Source organism: Triturus cristatus, chromosome 12, assembly GCF_964204655.1.
Source record: "Triturus cristatus chromosome 12, aTriCri1.1, whole genome shotgun sequence".
Lineage (NCBI taxonomy): Eukaryota > Metazoa > Chordata > Amphibia > Caudata > Salamandridae > Triturus > Triturus cristatus.
The window spans coordinates 24,322,420-24,340,438 of record NC_140595.1 but is presented as its reverse complement, the minus strand read 5'-3'; the positions used below and the strand labels follow the sequence as shown (position 1 = coordinate 24,340,438).

Sequence of the window (18,019 nt, the reverse complement as noted above, 5' to 3'; positions counted from 1 at the left end):
CCTGGGCTTTTGGTTAGATGATGCTCTTACTATGCGCCCTCAAGCAGCTATAGTAGCAGCCATCTGCTTTGCAGTCATGAAATGGGTGAGGAAAATTATCTGGATTATCCCTCACTCGGCACCGAGAACGCTAATTCAGGCCCTTGTCCTTTCAAGACTGGATTATGGGAATGTTCTTTATCTGGGCGCGGACAAGGCGGCTACCAGTTGTCTTCAGGTTGTGCAGAATTCTGCAGCAAGGCTTCTTTCTCGACTTCCGAGCAGTACCGCTGCCTCCCCCATTCTCTGAGAGCTGCATTGTGCTACCTATTGGAAAAGGAGTACAATTTAAAGCGCTTTGCTTAATGTTCAAAACTAAAGCTGGAGGAAAACCCAAGATGAACAAGAAAAAAAATTCATACAAAAAGATTATTAAAGAATACAAGCTTGCACTAACTGAGAAGAAATCTAAATATTGCACCCACAAAATCGAGAATGCCTCTTCCGCCAAATAACTTTTTAGGCTAGTACAGCAGCTTTCTGCCTCGCAATCCAGGGAGGAGCCAGAGGGCTCTCAAATGTTCTGTAATCAGCTAGCAAACTTATCATTCACAGGTTTTGGCCTAACCATCACTACGCCTATTCAGTCAAGTACCACTAGCAGGCCCTTACTGACACCTAAAGGGATGTCATCATGCTAAAGTCAAGAGCCGAAAGGTCTCTCTGTGTTTCCTACACTCTCCCCCAAGTTGGTATAACAATATCTTCTGAAAACCATCTCAGGATCACCTCTAGAAGCCTGCCCACCAGCAGTTCTCCTAATGGCGGCCAGCATTATAGCCGACCCACTTTCTAAACTAAAGAACAGTGTGGTCATATCCGGGTCTTACCCCCGGAGCTGGAAGCAGGCTATCATTAGGCCTCTCCTAAAGAAACCGAATCTGGATATCACGGACAGTAAAAATTATCATCCAATCTCCTGGATTCCTCTTCCAGCCAAGATTCTGCTGATGAACCTTAACATCCATTTGATGGAAACTGCAGAACAGTAGCACTGGTTTTAGGAAACATTTTGGGACAGAAACCGCATTAATATCAGCCACTGATTGTATAAGGCGGCTATTGAATAAAGGACAATGGGTGGCACTGATAATCTTGGATACCATCACACCTGTGCTGCTGCTGGATAGACTTCAAGCTCCTGGCATCGCTCAAGCATAAGCCCTCTTGTCCTTCCCAAAGGTGAAGATACAGCACTCCTACTCAGAGACCTTTTCTCTGCCTTGTGAACTGCTGCAGAGCCCCACTCTTTTTAATCTGTATGTGGTCCCTCTAGCGGCAATAATCCAGTCATTGAGAATGGACGTAGTGTCGTATGCTGACGACACTCAGACCATGCACACTTGTCGTCAGACCATGCACACTCTGGACCACCCTTCCACAAAACATAAGGGCCATTCCTCAGCTCTTGCCTTTCAGGAAAGCTCTTAAGACCTGACTTTACTCCATGTAGATATTTTCTGCAGCTGGAGATCTAGTGGACTTATTCCGGATGGTGGTCTATAGCACCTTGATGCCTTGCCGAAATATGCACAAAAGCTGGTCTCCCCTTATATTTCCTCCAGAGATTTGAGATCTGCCAGCCGGGTCTGATACTGTAAGCCCAGAATCCACTGGGTTCAATCAAGCGGACGTTCTTTTGCTCATTTAAGGCCGAAAATGTGGAACACTCTGCCTCAGTATATATGTAACTGCACTTCTTTAATGCAATTTTGCAAACTTTTTAAAGCATGGCTCTGCTAATCATGGTGTCTTTAGGATCTCCTTGCAGTTGCTCAGCGCTTTACAAATGGCAATTAATATTAATAATAATGAAGTGGACATATAGGGATGTAGACACTCCCATTGGCTACTATGTGTCACTCCCCAAACGCTCCAAAATTGAGTATTTAGCTGGCCCTCCTGACACCAGGAATTTAGATTTGACGGATCAGAATGAAGAGGTCAAAGAAGATGTGCGATAAAAGCGAGAACTGAAAACCAGCTGTGGACTTTTGGCGCCAAACCCTGCCAGCACCAAGTCTTGACAATCGTAACCAGCAACTCGTCCTGCAGCTGACCAGCTTCCAAGAACCCCATGAGAATGCAAGCTCTTTGCAAATTGCCAGCAATCTCTCGGAGTAGAAGAGCTGCTCCCCTGCAGTCCGCAGGCACCAAAAACCAAAGTCCGGCTCACCGAATTGCCGCTCCCCGGATAGCCCGACGCAGCATCCCCCAGGAAGAGTCACTTGTACACCTGAAGGTTAGATCTGTCTCCCGACCAAGTGAGAGGACACCAGGACAGACAGGAGCGGCACAGCCGATACCCGGGATAACGAACCCCTTGCACCAAGCAAAGACCATGAGAGTCCAATCCAGATTCCAATGACACTGAGAAAAAGCAGCCGTTGAGGGACGTCGGCACCGCAGAGACCCACTTCCAGAGTGGACCGCAAGGCCCTTGGACACAGAGTCCAGCTGACCTTTCGCTCTGCACCCAAGCGCCCCAGCCTGGCACCAATAAACTGACTGTGCTTTCTTGTTCCCAGGACCTTTGTGACCTGAGCCCCCATTGTGAGCTACCAAACTTGTCCTCAAGTCCCCCTCTACAGCCTGTTTTAGGAGGCGCCCTTTCTTCCTACTGGCGTAGCGCGCACTGCCACCAACCCGTCCAGCACCTCTGCACCAGGACACCCCAGGGCAGGTAACGATTAACCTGCTGGTGGTACTTTGGACTTTGGCACCCCCCCAACTCTAAGTCCCGAAGGAGACGGCCAAAATCCAATCGCAAATAACTGTTTGCAACATATCCCTTTTCTGCCACAGTGAAGCATCGATGATACATTTAAGTTAACTATTTAAGTACTATTTAAAAAAATAATTACTTGATAAAGTTCTTAGTATCAAAATGTACATACAAATATGGCTTATTTTTCTAAATTGGTCCCGGATTAATTCTAGAGTGTCTCATTTATTGGCTCTGTGAGTACAGCAAATGCTTAGCACTAACCTCTGATAAGCCTAACTTCTCACCCACACTACAACAAAAGAGAGCATGTGGGTTAACATGTGTGCCTCTGTAAACCAACTGGGTTTGCCTGGACTCTACACAGTGTACCTCGTTTTGGTCCAGTATATAAAGAGCCAGCTTCCTACATTGGTGGTTGAGCAGTTGGATACAAGACTTTGCATTTGCTGATACCACTTGGCCAATAGGTGACTCCGTGAAGTAAATACAGAACAGACATTAGTTAAAAAAAAAAATTACGGCATTTCTGCCAATTTCTCAAAATTGCTAAATTTGTACTGTTAGGGCCTTGGTTAAGTATCACAGTCCATTTGTATTGGAATTTTAAATGTATCCTAGACAGTTCGACCTATAAAAAGTACAGTGTGCTAGATTTTTTTAAATCTTCTAAAAAGTTCCTAACTGATCTAATACCATGTCTGAGACAGAGGATAATACACAAGCGCTCAACCTGGGTCTGTACAAGAAACTTAAGTTGGCCCAACTTAAGGACCTGTGCAAAGCATGGAACCTTGCCACGGAATCTAGACAGGTTTCTGACCACCTGCAGGTGAGACCACACACTCTCGGAGGGCAGAAACCATGCCTGCTCCGGTCAGAAGCGCGGACACCTCCTTCAAGCAGGACGGCCAACTGTAGGAAACAAGGCTTTTGTTGCAGTTGTCCTCCCACTTTATGACCCCTTTACAGCTGCTAGATGCTGATTTTTCCACTCTGACAGTGCATGGGGCCTGCTCACCAGACCTCAGTGCTCCTTCCTAAAAAAGAGGTGTTATCTAATCGTGCTACAATTGACTTTGGCACCTCTGTAGGTCCCCAGTAAATGGTACCTCAGGGACCTAGGACATGGGTACTAAAGAGGGTGCCCCAAGGGCTCCAGCATATATTATGCCACCCTAGGGGACCCTCATACAAATTCCACACAGACTGCAATTGCCAGCTGCATGACATGGTGGATTTAGTAATACATACACCCAGAGGGTACCTTAGAGGTACCCTCTGAACCCTACTAGCCCTCGTGTGCTGTCTGTCTGACTGGTCCAGTCCAGCCCGCCACCACAGACATGTTTCTGACACCCTAGGAGGGGAAAGCCCCACTCTCAGACGACAGAAACAATGCCTGCTCTAGAGAGGTGTTGACACCTGCTTCTCAAGGAAGACTGGTAAATCAGCATATCAAGGCTTCTTGCTTTTGATATGCAACCCAAGTCCTCCTCAGTCAGGGAAAATGCCATCACCTGCCCTAATCTGGCACCAGGAAAGGCGGAAGTAGTAGCTATGCAGGAGGCGTGTTAAACTGTCATGTTGGATCCATCTCAATTAGGAATTGGCACAGGGTGATGCACGCTCTCCAAAGGAAGTGGTCATCTAGGGGATGTAGTGACCCAAGGGGTAAGTAGCCCACTGGCTACTACCCCTTACTCCCCTTAATGTCTCTAAATTGAGTATTTAGGGGACCCCCTGATAACAAGACTACAGATTTTGACACAGAAGAAGGCATGGACAAAGAAGACTATTGGCCCGAAAACCGAAGAGCACGACTTACTTGGCGCCAACCGTACTAGCCTACCTGCTGCACCCGACCCTCGTGGAGCAACTGACTCGTCCTGCCACTGTGCAAACTCTACAGAACCCAGAGGGTTGCCAGTGCTTCGCCAATTACCAAAGAAACTCCATTGACGTAGAGGAGGTACTCCCCTGCAGCCGCAGGCACCAAATAAGCAAAGCCCACTACACTGACCTGCCACCTACGGGGACTACTGACACAGTAGCTGCCCAGGAAGAATTAGCGCTCCTATAGTTAAGATCCATCCTCCCTCCAAGTGTGGGGACGCCAGGATCGACCAGAGCCACACAACACAAATACCTCGGGTACTGGACCTCTTGCAGCAGCCAAGGCTTGTTGTGACCAGACCGGACACCATTGCAGAGAAAAAAAAACGACCTGCACGTCAAGGAACTTCTGAGACAGTGAGATCCACATAAAGAATGGCCCACGCGTCCGGTTTGCTCCTATTTGCAGATACCAAAAACAAAGACTGAGTCCCCGACAGCTGCCACCAAACACCTCAAAGCTCCCCTGCACAAGTGCACTACAGCCCAAGCCTTATGGAGGTGATGCCCACAAGAGCTGAGACCAGCCTTGGGTCTAGCCAAACTGGACTTCGAGTCGCCGTCTGCAGCCTCTTTCTGCAGGCTCCTCCAACCGCGAGGGACTACAGCACCGAATATGATGTTAAAAGAAACCACTGCAACCGAGCCCTACAGTCAGAGGAGAAGTGGACCAACAGTGTTCCTATGCTTCCACGTATCTAAAGGTCCGAGCCCCCCTTTGGGTTCCTCTGGACAGGTCCCCCAGTCCCAGTCTCTTTCTGGCCGGACCGTTCCCTACTGAAGTGAATGGGGCACCTGACGCCATATAACACCTGTGCACCCCGACGTCCCAGGTGACCTGTTGGTGTGGCCATGGACCTTTCCCCATACTCACTTAAGTCCAGAATAACAGTCCTGTAGTGTAGGAAAGTGGCTCTGTATATATTGTTCCCAAATAGGTACAGTGTGTACAGAGTCCACAGTCCCCAGAGGTTTGGCAGAGGCTAAAGTTAGATATAACCTTACTCACTAAAGTGGTAACTTGGTCGAGCAGTAAGGCAGTATCAGAGGACAGTGTAAAGCATTTGTTGTACACACTCAGTCAGCAAATGGTCTCACACACTCAAGAACTGAACTCTAGGCCAATGGTTTGTATATAAAAATATATGGTTGTTTTATTTTAGAACCAACAATAGGTATCAAAATATACTTTCTCAGAATGAGATGCTTTAGTTAAATACTTTTCAATAGGCAATTGACTTGAAATGCAATAGTTACAGTTTGTTGCAATAGGCAACACAATAATACATTGAGCTCAATGAGAATTTTAAGTTATATGCAATTGATTACTTTCAGGATTACTTTTCTAACTCCAGTCCTGGATCCTAGATTCAGTCCTGGGACAGTTCTTGGAAACAAGTGAGTAAATACGTTTTAGTTACTGATATTTTTAAGCAATATTTTGGTATTTTAAAAGTTGACACTTAGTGTTGGGTCCTGGATCCAGCACTAGTGTACCACCTGTAAGCAGTTGAGAGAATGAGTTTAGGTTATACAGGTGATTTTTAATGAATATTTATAAGTTTGCAAAATCGACACTGTTGCATACACAACTCGAAGATGTTGGTTAAAGATGTACTTTATTTTAGTATGCGCCAACACAAACTCCGGAGGCGGAGTAGAAGAAACATCCGATGGGTTAAGTGATCAGCTGTCAACGACAGATGGCAGCTGGTGACGTCACAGCTGATACGGCGTATCAGCTGGGACAACATAGAGCAGAACTACGGTGTCCACGCAGGGACACAATATGCAAACATAACACATCCTTCCCCCTAGGGAAACAGAGGAAGAAGGAGAAAAGAGAAACAGGGAACAAATGTTCACTCACAAATATAATCTCTTAAATAAGCAGGCGGACCAAGCAGTCTACCAGCCCTGCTGGTCGCTACCGGTATATCAGTGTCCAAAACCGGTGGCACTGGCAACCTGCTTCTGATCCTGTCATCCTGGGGACTGGGTATCACAACCTGTCCAGAAGGAGCGCCCTCGCCCTGGTCGGCACTGGATGTAGGATCCATTTGCATATCGCACTCAAAGTCGCAGTCGTGCCCCTGCTTGAGCAGGGCTGTGTCCATGGGTTCCAGGCCGGATCCACTGGCTGGTTCTTTAGAAGTGTAGGTATATGAATCATCCCAAGGATGTCTAAATGCTGATAGATTGGAAAAGTGCCACACCTTACCATCACTAAGAAGCGCAGAATTGCAATACACCACACGGACTCGCAACGGCGGGGTTTATTTCTCTTGACCTTTTGTGATATGACCACTCTTTTTCACTTTGACATAGTCACCTTCCTTAAGAACCACAAGTTTGCTTCCATGCGTTTTGTCATAGTATTCTTTTGCTTGTGACTTCACAAGATCATCATGAACCTGTTTGGATGACCAGTCAACTTTCCTGGCGGCTTTGATCCAACCCGCACTGTCCTTTGACAACGGTGTCCTCCCACGCATAAGTTCAGAAGGACTGTGTCCCGTTGTCTCACATGGGGTGATTCTATAAGCCCAAACAGTCTTTAGTGTTTCACACCTCCACTGCAGTCCGTTGCTATTTGTATTATGCCTTTAATTACCCTGTTGAATCTCTCAACAGCCCCATTACCTGCTGGGTGGTAGACAGATGTGGTCTTGTGGTTAATATTGTTTTTCAAAAGATAATCTTTGAAAATGTCTGAGGTAAATTGGGTATCATTATCACTTACGATTTGTTTTGGTCTCCTTCACGACAGAAAACACTATCCATAAACTTTATAATATACAATGCCTCGGGGTTTTTGGTGAATATTACTTCTGGCCATTTTGAAAAATGATCTATTATGACAAAAACATACGATTTTTCATGACCTTCAGATATTGGACCCATAATGTCTATTCCGAATCTTTCCCAAGGCATTCTTGGGCTGGTTAATGGTTGGAGAGGCGGTCTGAATGTTACCTGTGCTTTGTCTGATGTCATACAAAGAGCACACTCTCTCACTGTACGTTCAATTCCCAGATTGACTCCTGGCCACCAGTACATGTTTTTAACCCTCTCCTTCGTTTTGATTATGCCTAAATGCCCTTCGTGACACAGTTTTAAAAGTTTACATCTGATCTTGTGGGGAGGTACGAATTTTCCACTCCTGAGGAGGAAACCATCCTCATATGACAATTCATTTTTAAACTCCCAAAATGCTTGGAGTTGTTCTTTAAGCTTATTCTTTGTGCATCAGCCTTCTTTCAGAAGTTGTATGACTTGCATTATGGTGCTGTCATGTTCCTGCTCCATGAACCATTCATCACTAGATATGCCACTGTCCTGTTCCAAAACGGCTGCTATTGCATTCTCTTCCACCTCGGAAAATGTTTCACTAGTAGGATGATCTACGGGCATTCTACTTAGGAAGTCTGCAATAACGTTTTTGATTCCAGGAACATACTCAATTTCATACATGAAGTCGAAAAGGCGTACAGAAAGTCTGGCCAGTCTCGGGGATGGCGTGTACAAACCCTTGGTGGTGAAAACTTTTGTTAATGGTTTGTGGTCTGTGCATAAGGTGACTTTGCGGCCCCACACAAAATGCCTGTAGTGTTCCAAAGCCCACACACAAGCCATGGCTTCCCGCTCAATCACCGAAAAGTTCTCTTCAGAGGGAGTGAGAGAGCGTGATGCGAAAGCTATGGTGTATTCTACACCCATGGAGTCTTTTTGTGAGAGCACAGCACCTAACCCTTTGTTGCTTGCATCAGTTGTCACAAAGCTCCTAAGTGAAGTATCAAAACCTTTTAGAGGTAGAGCAGAGCACATATCTTTTTTTATTTTTCTGAAACGCCTGTCATCAGTCCATACAAATGTATTCTTCAATTTGAGGAGTTGCCTCAATTCATAAGTTTTGTGCGAGAAATTTCTTATAAACCTCGCATAGAACTCCACCATTCCCAAGAGTGATCTTAATTCATCTTTGTTGGTGGGAACCGGCGAGTCCATGATGGCATCCATCAACTCTTTTTTTGGGCTAATACCATCACCAGTAATTTGATGTCCAAGGTAGTTGACCGTGTTGCATCCAAATTTGCATTTATGATATTCAGCAGTTAATCCTTTTCCATTTAATATTTCAAGAACCTGCCTCACTTTTTTGTCATGTTCTGTTTTTGTTCTTACCATGACCAGAATATCATCTTGAAAAATTAAGATGTCCGGGATTCCATCAAACATATTATGCATTAACCTTTGGAAAATTGCGGCTGCAGAGGCCAACCCAAATGGGACACCTGTGAATCTGTAACATCTGAATGGTGTAATGAACGTTGTGAGTTTTTTATTGTCTTTATGAAGTGGCACTTGGTGGTATGCAGACTTCAAATCAATCGTAGAAAACCATTTTACACCCTTTGTTGTGGCCAGCATCTCATTGATCATAGGTAGAGGGTATTGCTCGACCACTATGTTTTTATTAAGATCACGCAGGTCCACACATAGTCTTAATTAGCCATTGGGCCGTTTCGCGACTACTAAAGGCGCGACCCCCTCTGAAGCCTCCACTCTCTCAATTATTCCTTCTCCTAGCAGATTGTCGAGTTGTTCTTTAACTTCTCTTTTTATGGCAAAAGGAATGTTTCTGACTTTATGTACCACTGGGGTGGTGATTGGTTTAAGTTTAATTTTGTGCAGGTACCCTCTTAAGGCACCAATTTTCTTGCTGAAGACACGCGGGAACTCATCAATTAGGCTTTTACTAAAATCTCCTTGCTCTGCTATGATTAGCACAGGATCTTCTTTTCTTGGATCCAGAATAATTCCGAGATTGCCCTGGTCCATCCATCCCAGAACAGACGGACCGACCTTCGATACATATAGTTTACAAATGGATTCCCTTCCTTTGTAAGCAAAAGTGAGGGCTCTGTAACCTCGCACATCAATTGGCTCACCAGTGAAAGACTTTATTACTATGTCAGGTTTATTTAGATTTTCTCCAATTTTTCCCTTAAACTTCTCTGACCACACCTTTTAATTTACAATGGTATAGGGTGAGCCTGAATCTGCCACTATACTTATGTTTATACCACCAATGGTCATGTTGCATATAGGTTTTTTCGTTTTGTAACATTCTCATATGCAGAATTTCCCTTTTTTCCAACTTCAATATTGAGGACAAACATATTCATATCGTCCTCCTCAGACAAATCTTGTTTGAATTCATTAGCTTCTGAAACTATTTTTACTTGTTTGGTTTTAAGTCTGTTGCATGCTTTTGAAAAATGTCCTTTTAACCCACAATTTGAGCATTTTACCTCACGTGCAGGGCATTTTAAGTCATTTGCCAAATGGGACGCACTTCCACATCTGTAACAGCGCCCCCAGCTTTTTGTGTCATACTTTTGGTTTTGCATTTTTTGTCCACCTTTATTCCAACTCTGTTTTACGTTGGTTTTCGGATCACTCACTTTATTTACACTTTCACTGTTTTTTTTTGTCTTTTTCTTCAGAAAGCACTGCCTTGGCACAGCGTCCCGTCAGTTCAGCCTTGCGTGCTATGTCTATGATATTTTGCAAAGGGTATTCGCCCTTGGCCCACAGGTTATCTTGGATATTTTCATTTGAACCCTGCATTACTATTTGATCCCTGATGAACTCATCATGGAGTGCACCAAACCGACAATTTATGGCAAGATTCTTTAACACTGAGACGTAGTCATCAATTGATTAATCTTTCCCTTGCTTTCTGTGAAAGAATTTGTAGCTATCCACACCTACGCAGACTGTTGGTTTATAATATGTGTTTAAATCATCAATTGCATTTTGAAAAATGTCACCTTCATTTTCAGCCCTTATTTTTTTGTTAATGGAGTTATACACTTTGATGCCACCAGCACCAACACAATGCATTAGCATCTTGTATTTTTTTTCAGGTTTAACATCATCCTCCTCCAATGTAGAAATGTCATTTAGAAAATACTCCCTCCATTCCTCCCACTTTAGTGTAGGTTCGCTCCCTCCGCGTAAAAATGTTTCAGCTGGAGATAAATTCCAAACACATCCAGATGCCATGTTGAAATGTGCAAGGATATAATATGCTAAGTATATGTACCAAATATAATTATACCAACAAGGAGAAGATGGGAAGGTGTAAAGGGCAAAAAAAAAATAGTCAAGTGTGCACAAGGTTATTTACTTGAAGCAAAATGAGGAGAATGGTAACGTTGTAAGTTCCCACAGCAGTGTAGATCTGTATATTTATATTAATGTTTACTCAAATCTTGAAGTATTTGCTTCCATAACAATAATGCACTGAAGTAATGAAGAAAGGGAACTTCACTGTACTCTTAATATTTGCACAGTAGGTCAGCATTTCCAGGATGCAAGCACAGTAGTAATAATGTTATGCGCGCTCCGCTATAATTGTTACCTCGAATTATCCTCAAGCGCGATGACTGAAATGCAGGTGGCGAACACGGTGTGAAGCTTAAACGCGCATACGGTGAAACTTAATTGTTCAAAATGGCGTCCCACGTCGAAGCACGTAAACTAGACTGCTGACCTGGAAAGTAAAATGGAGTCTTGACGTCGAACACGTCACCACGTGTACTACGCAGGCATACTAGTCAGCTGTGAATTGACAGTTGAACTTCTGTGCATCCGTTGGTGAGTGACAGTTGATTCCATTATTACGGAGACTTCCACAGTACGTTGATCAGCAACCTTTAATATCGTTTATCCAACTTCCTCAGCCACACTGCATCAAGTTGAAGTCTTAATATTTGACACATTCAAATGTCAGCAAACCGGAACACATCCTTTCATTTTACGTATGAACTATTCAGGAATGCAAACCGTTTCAATTAGTATTGTCTGCCTGGACTACCTGCCCGATATGCGTATCAGCAGGGATAACATAGAGCAGAACTACGGTGTCCACGCAGGGACACAATATGCAAACACAACAGACACTTAGAAACTTTTTCAGCAAAAACCAGGCAATGTTATCCTATGGAAGGAAATTCAAGTTGCAGGTAAAGTATGTTCTTGTTACTTTTGTGATCCAGTGCTGGGCTCCTAGGCTCAGTACTGGGACATTTATCTAAAACAGGTAAGTAATTAAGTTTTCACAGCTGGTACGATTTTTAAAGAATATTTGTAGTTTGAAAAAATCGGCACTTAGAAGAAATTTCACAGAAAAACAGTCAATGGTTTCCTATAGAAGAAAATTGAGTTCGCGGTAAGTATGGTTGTGATTACTTTTCAGGGTCAGTGCTGGGCACCAAGATCTAGCACTGGGATCTCTCCTAATAGCAGGCGAGTATTTTCGATTTCGTTACTCGGTTGATTTTAGGTGAATATTTTAAAGTTTAGAAACTCCACACTTTTTTTTTTCAAGTGAAACCAGTCAATGTTACCCTATGGAAGAAAAGTGAGTTATCGGCATTTGGGTAAGTATTCGACTGGCAGAGTTAAGGTTCTGGGCATAGACTCAGGGGTCTCCCAGGGTCAGGTAAGTACAGTTGTTACACCCTCAGGGAACAGGGGCAGCCGGGTGCAGAGTGAGGTAGGCCCAATGTTATCCTATGGGAGGCAGGGGGCCCGTGGTTGGTGGCTGCTGGCTAGCTGGGCCCGCGGCTGTGGGAGCTGAGCTCCTGGTCATTTGCTCAGGGCAAATGGGGAGGTAGGTTAGAGTAGAAGTTGCACTGCCAGGGCCACTCGGGCGGCTGGGTGCAGGGTGCTTTTGAGCCGTCGGGCACTCAATGGATTGCAATGGAGAAGTTCAAGAACCAACAAAGGCAAGCAAGCTCGGGGACGAAGATTCTTCAGGTGTGACCACCACTTTGAGAGGTGAGTTGGGTAGTTGGAGGATAGGTAGGTACCCAGGAGTTGGGCACAGGGGGCCGTAGGGCACCCCATGTGCAGGGGTGCCTTTTGGGGTCAGGAAATCTTACCCTCTGTTGATAGCTGTTGGGGAGGGGTACCTGGTTCTGAGGCTGCAGGCGTTGTCAGGAGCGTCGAGGTGGGTCCTTGGGTGCTGGATTCGGGGTCACAGTCGCCAGGGGGACGTCCTCGTGGTCTTTGTCCACTCCAGCACAGGCCAGGCTTGGCGGGTGCAGAGTGTGCAGGGTTCGCAGTTCCTGGCTGATGCCAGGGGTCAGTTACTTGCTTTGAGCAGTACCACTGCTCGTGGGAGTCCCAGATGCTTAGAGTCACAAGGTAGCCAGGTCCGCCGGGGTTTGTGAGGTTGCTGGCCACGGGAGATGCCGGGATTTAGCAGGAGCAGGTTCGAGGGTCGACAGGTCGGTATGGCTGGGGACAAAGCAGTTGGTGGCTTCCTCTTGTTAGCAGCTGCACGGCAGGTCTTCTTGATCTTCTTGCTGTTTGGGAATCTGGATCTAAGGAAGGTTTAGGGTGCCCCTAAATACTAAATTTAGGGGCGTTACAGGTAGGTAAAGGGCAGGGACAACTGGGTCCCTGCTCTGGGGTGGGTACACCCCCTATCCTGCCACTCTCCTGTGGGAGGGGGCAGTGGCCTAGTCCTGATTGGGAAGGGCTCCCCATCTTCAAGATGGCGGGAGCCCGGAGATGTGATTCACCTCACCTCGCCTCCCCCACCTGAGGGGTGGGGTTGGCAGAGGCTGGCACACCCCCTGTCCTTCCTTGGGGTTTCCGGCCAGTCTTCCTGCCAGAGTGGGGGTTTAGAACCGGTGGGGCCAGTTGCTGAGTACAGCAAGTGGCCTGGAGAAGCTCACAAAGGCTGCATACCTTTGATGCTTCCCCTGCCCATCCTAGGGGAGGAGACCTCGCCCAGGATGTGCATTGTCGCAGGCCCAGGAGAGCGGATGGCTCTCTACCCAGGGGTCCAACAACATGTCTGCTGTGTGGCAGCCTAGGCAGCCCCTCAGACAAGACATGGATTGTAGGTTAGGTTCAGGGGGCATCTCTAAAATGCCCTCTGTCGTGCATTGTACATTAAATCCTGCACTGGCATCAGTGCGGGTTTAATGTGCTGAGAAGTTTGATACCAAACTTCTCAGTCTTCAGTGGAGCCATCATGTTGCTGTGGAGTTCGTGTTGACGATCTCCCAGCACCATATACTCTTAAATGGCAGCACTGCACTTACAGTGCCCAGGAATGGACCTGGGTACTGTAGGGGCACAGGGATCATGCTCCTGTACCCACACTACTGGCATAGGGCACCCAGCTAGAGGGGTGGCTGATGTATGCCAGGGCAGTGTGTGTTGTGGGCATGGCACACAGGGATGTGTGCCATGTCGACTCTCTATTTTTGTTCTATACCCAGACACTCAGCCTGCAAGGGCAGTGTGTTTGTGTCAGGGTACAGGGCTTCTAAGGGTGGCACAATAAGTGCTGCAGCCCTTAGGGGCCTTCCCTGGTCACAAGGCCCTGGGTACCTAGTGTACCATTTACCAGGGGCTGTCATGTGGCCAGGGTTTGCTAATTTGGGTTTTAGGTTTCAGCACAGTTTTTAGGGAAGGAACATAGGCCCTGGGCACCTGATTGGCAGGAGCCCAGGGCACACTCAGTCAAAGCACATTCAGCAATTCAGCAAAAAGTGGGGGCATAACATGCAAGAAAGATGGCACTTCTCCCACGTAGGCCTCTGTTAAGTGCCCAAATCCAGTATATGTTTCCCCCCAAAGGATAACATTACAGCACCCAAAAATTGCACTGTCAACTTTTAAAACTGTAATAAATCATAACTCGAAAAGTACTTAGCGGATTTCGGTTATCTTGGTATCTAAATTCCTATAAAAGTAGGTGTTATTTTTTATAAATTGGTGTCGGATTTCTTTATTGAGCTTACTGCCTTTGTGTGTGCAATAAATGCTTAGCACTACCCTCCGATATAAGTAACCGCTTGCTCACACAACCTAAAAAGAGCATTTGGGTTATCATTTGTGCCTCTGTAAACGGATTGCAGTTTACCTGGACTTTTTTGCACAGTGTACCTCGTTTTGGTCCACTATATAAAGGAGTCCGTGTCCTACAATATCTATGCCAGCCACTCCTCTAAATAACTACTTGTCTGACACGGACATCGAAGAGCGATTTTGCACTTTCCTCAGTCAACATTGCTATTCTTCATTAGCCATAGGCACCCTCAACCACCCATAAACTTAGACATAAATCACTTCCTCAACTGGCTGATTATCACGCCCTATGCTGACAGCAAAGTTATCGCACATTTGTAAGCTGAGTCATCTCTCTGCTGTCATAGACGTCAAAACAATCAATCGCTGGTCAGAGACAGCAGAGCTATGGTTTCGCAGTGCAGATATCACGTAGTATCGCTGGATAGGTGCATACCTATCTGATTATCAGAGACAAAGACCTTTGTCTGGTGGACAAAGAGAACCTCAGAAACGAACTTGGTGGTAAGGGAAAAGAAAGACTAGGAGAGGTAGATTCGGGCCAGAAGGAGGCGGGAAATCTAAACTAAGCAACACTAGGCCAGGAAAAATGCGATGCAAGTACACATGGAAGCTGTACACAGGAACAAAAAAAGCAATGCAGTATAAGGGCACACCTAATCGAGCTAAAGGAGACTGGGAAACAAGAACACGGGTGGTATGTCCTTGTTATTCAGGAACATTCCATGCCAAGAGACGGTCCAAAAACACTACACCAGAAAGACAAGCATGCAACAACCCAGGTTGTTTTTCCTTGTGCGACATTGTTGTTTTAGGATTTCAAAGAATATGCTAAACATTTAAAACCTGTAATCTACAGCTTAGGATAATGACAAGTAATAATGGCAAGGAAATGTTTGTGGCAAGGTCTAAAAGCTTTCTAAATACTGTGCACAAAGCCCATCTTCCACCCGATGTGTCCCCTCATCCACCCCCCAACCCTTCCTAGTGTGGGTATGTTTTAACTCCGGCTGCACCACTTAAATTCTATTCCGATTGCTTGCGGGTTGCAATGGCAATTGATTGGTTGAATGTTCTGTTCTTTGATACCATACTGTCAAGTGACTTGACTGCAATTTATACTACCAAAATTTGACAATATGTATGTGATTATTAGGAATGTCAATACTGTCTCCAATAAATGTTTGGAATGCACATTGATCAAACTCAATAAAGATGAAAACAAGCATTGGCATAGCCAATACGTCTCGCCTTTGGGACCTTATAAATGTTTAGCCATGCAACAGTTGCATAACTAAATACTTATAAGGTCCCAAAAGCGAGACCTATTGGCTATGCCAACGCTTGTTTCGGTTTATTACTGCTCTGTAGTAATGGCGACACCCGTGCTTTAGCTTAAACATGCTAAGCTAAAGTCGGGTGCCGAGATTGCTTCAAAAGTAAAGAATTGTCTACTTCTTTACTTTTGAAGCAATCTCAGCACCCGACTTTAGCCTAAGATGTTTAAGCTAAAGCAGGGTGCCGCCATTACTACATAGAAGTAATAAACAGAAGGAAAAAAAAAGCAAGCGCCCGCTTATGCTACCGCCGGCCACAGCTTGCAGTGCATGTGCGCGAGTGCTGCGCACATGCACTGCAAGCTGTGGCCGGCGGTAGCATTATTTGAAGCCCTTACTTTAAGTCTCGCCAGACCAGCGCAAGCGCTGGGTCAGGCGAGACCTAAAAAGACTGAGCACAAGCTATTTCCATTGGTCATGCTAAGACTGACCAAACTTATATTACATGCTTGCTCTATATGAAGCCTAAATTAGGTGAATAGACTTTCTGCAGGAGATCTAAGAACAAAGAAAAATAGGGGGAGAACACCCTTGTTCTTTACTAGTAAGTATTAACTGCTCCTCTTCGACACAGGCCTTTGAAGAATACACAGACACCAGAATCATCAAATAAGTGACCACCAGAACCCTATTTTCTACTGACCCCTTGGGCGCCTTCCTCCTCCTGTCTGTTACCCACTCTGCAGATAAATACCACAAGAGCAGCATGTAAGTTACAAAATTACCAAAAAATTAATAACTCACAAATTCCAATCTACTGGTGACCACTTAAGCTATTTTGCTGTGGTTACTGAGGTAGCTAGTTCTAACTAAGCAGGTTGATGTTAACTGGAAATCAATCTCCCACACGTTATTAGGAACACTTAATAGAGCAGATGTTACTACCTCATTGTGTAGAATAATCACAGCAGATTTTGGTGTCTTAAGGCACTTCACCTTTTTAATATACTGTGTATGTCGATGTTAGGTGTGCTGTATTGGATACACAACTGCTTCTCTTTCTTAGACACTATAAATGCTTAACCTTCAGAGACCGGTGTGCGTCAAAGCAACACACAAAGAGGTAGTCGTAGACGGGTGGAACCAAGGCAAATAGCAATGTAAAGATTTCTGTTGACATGTATCCCTTCTAGGTAGAGCCTGTGCAGTTGGCAATGTGCTTGAGGATAGCACAAATACAATACATTTTTGAGTTTTCCTAGTGCCAAACAAAAATTCCTCTATGGAAATCACCCCATTCCTCTTCTCCAAGGGGTTGGGATGTAAAACTCGACTGCCGCCTTTGGTCTTATCTGCAACATGAAATTGTTCACCCCATCACTCACGGGTCCACGGTTCTTACTGCTGACAGACTTACGCAAATGCAGGGCAGTCCTTGTATTCTTCTATTGCCATCTTTTCCATCTCAAGGCCCCCTTCCGCTACAAAGGCCGCCATCTCTTCCACCAGTTTCAGGATTGCGGGGTCCTCTGGGGGTAAAACTTTAAGCAGCCTGTCAGTACTGGCGTTCACTCAGACAGCAAACAAATCAATAGGCATTTTATTTCTTAAAATAATCCATAACTGATGTGGAGCAAAACGCACCACTTAGAAACTGTTAGAATCCGGATCACAACCACTTTTAAAGAAAAGAGTGATTGGTGATGCGGATAGCAAACATTACAGAAATAACACTGAACGAATCATAAATTAGTAGGGGGGCTTTCCTTTACATTCAAGGGGAGGTACAAAATCAAATCATTATTTTTAAACAAGGTAAGTATCAGCCAGCTGCCCACAGGACAAATGCAATGGAAATGCATCAAAGCTTTTTGAAGTTGTGCAATAGAAAGTACCACTGGGGTAGAAGTCACCTCCAAAGATTTCTAGAACTAGACTTTGATTGTGAAACATTGTGTAATTTATACAAAAAACTATGTGGTGGATATCAAGCTGGGAAAACCAGCTTTATCAAGTCAACCCTGTAGAAAGGTATGATCGGAGAAAAACTGGAGGAAAAAGAAAAAACAATGAACCAAATCAAAAGGAGCCACTATCAAATTTATCCTGGACCTTAAATAATTAACAGAAAGACACTAATTGTACAAGAACTGCACTTCACAGAATTCCTTCACAGAGGAAA

At 45.0% G+C, this 18,019-nt stretch overlaps 1 protein-coding gene across 1 annotated transcript in view; it reads right to left on the bottom strand.

Moving 5' to 3' along the window:
* SUGP1 (SURP and G-patch domain containing 1) overlaps positions 1-18,019 on the bottom strand; it is a 120,933-nt gene that overhangs the window by 64,273 nt on the left and 38,641 nt on the right. The window contains exon 5 of the mRNA XM_085639720.1: positions 17,255-17,378. Within this exon, the coding sequence (XP_085495846.1) occupies positions 17,255-17,378 (124 nt within the window). The remainder of the gene's footprint in view (positions 1-17,254; positions 17,379-18,019) is intronic.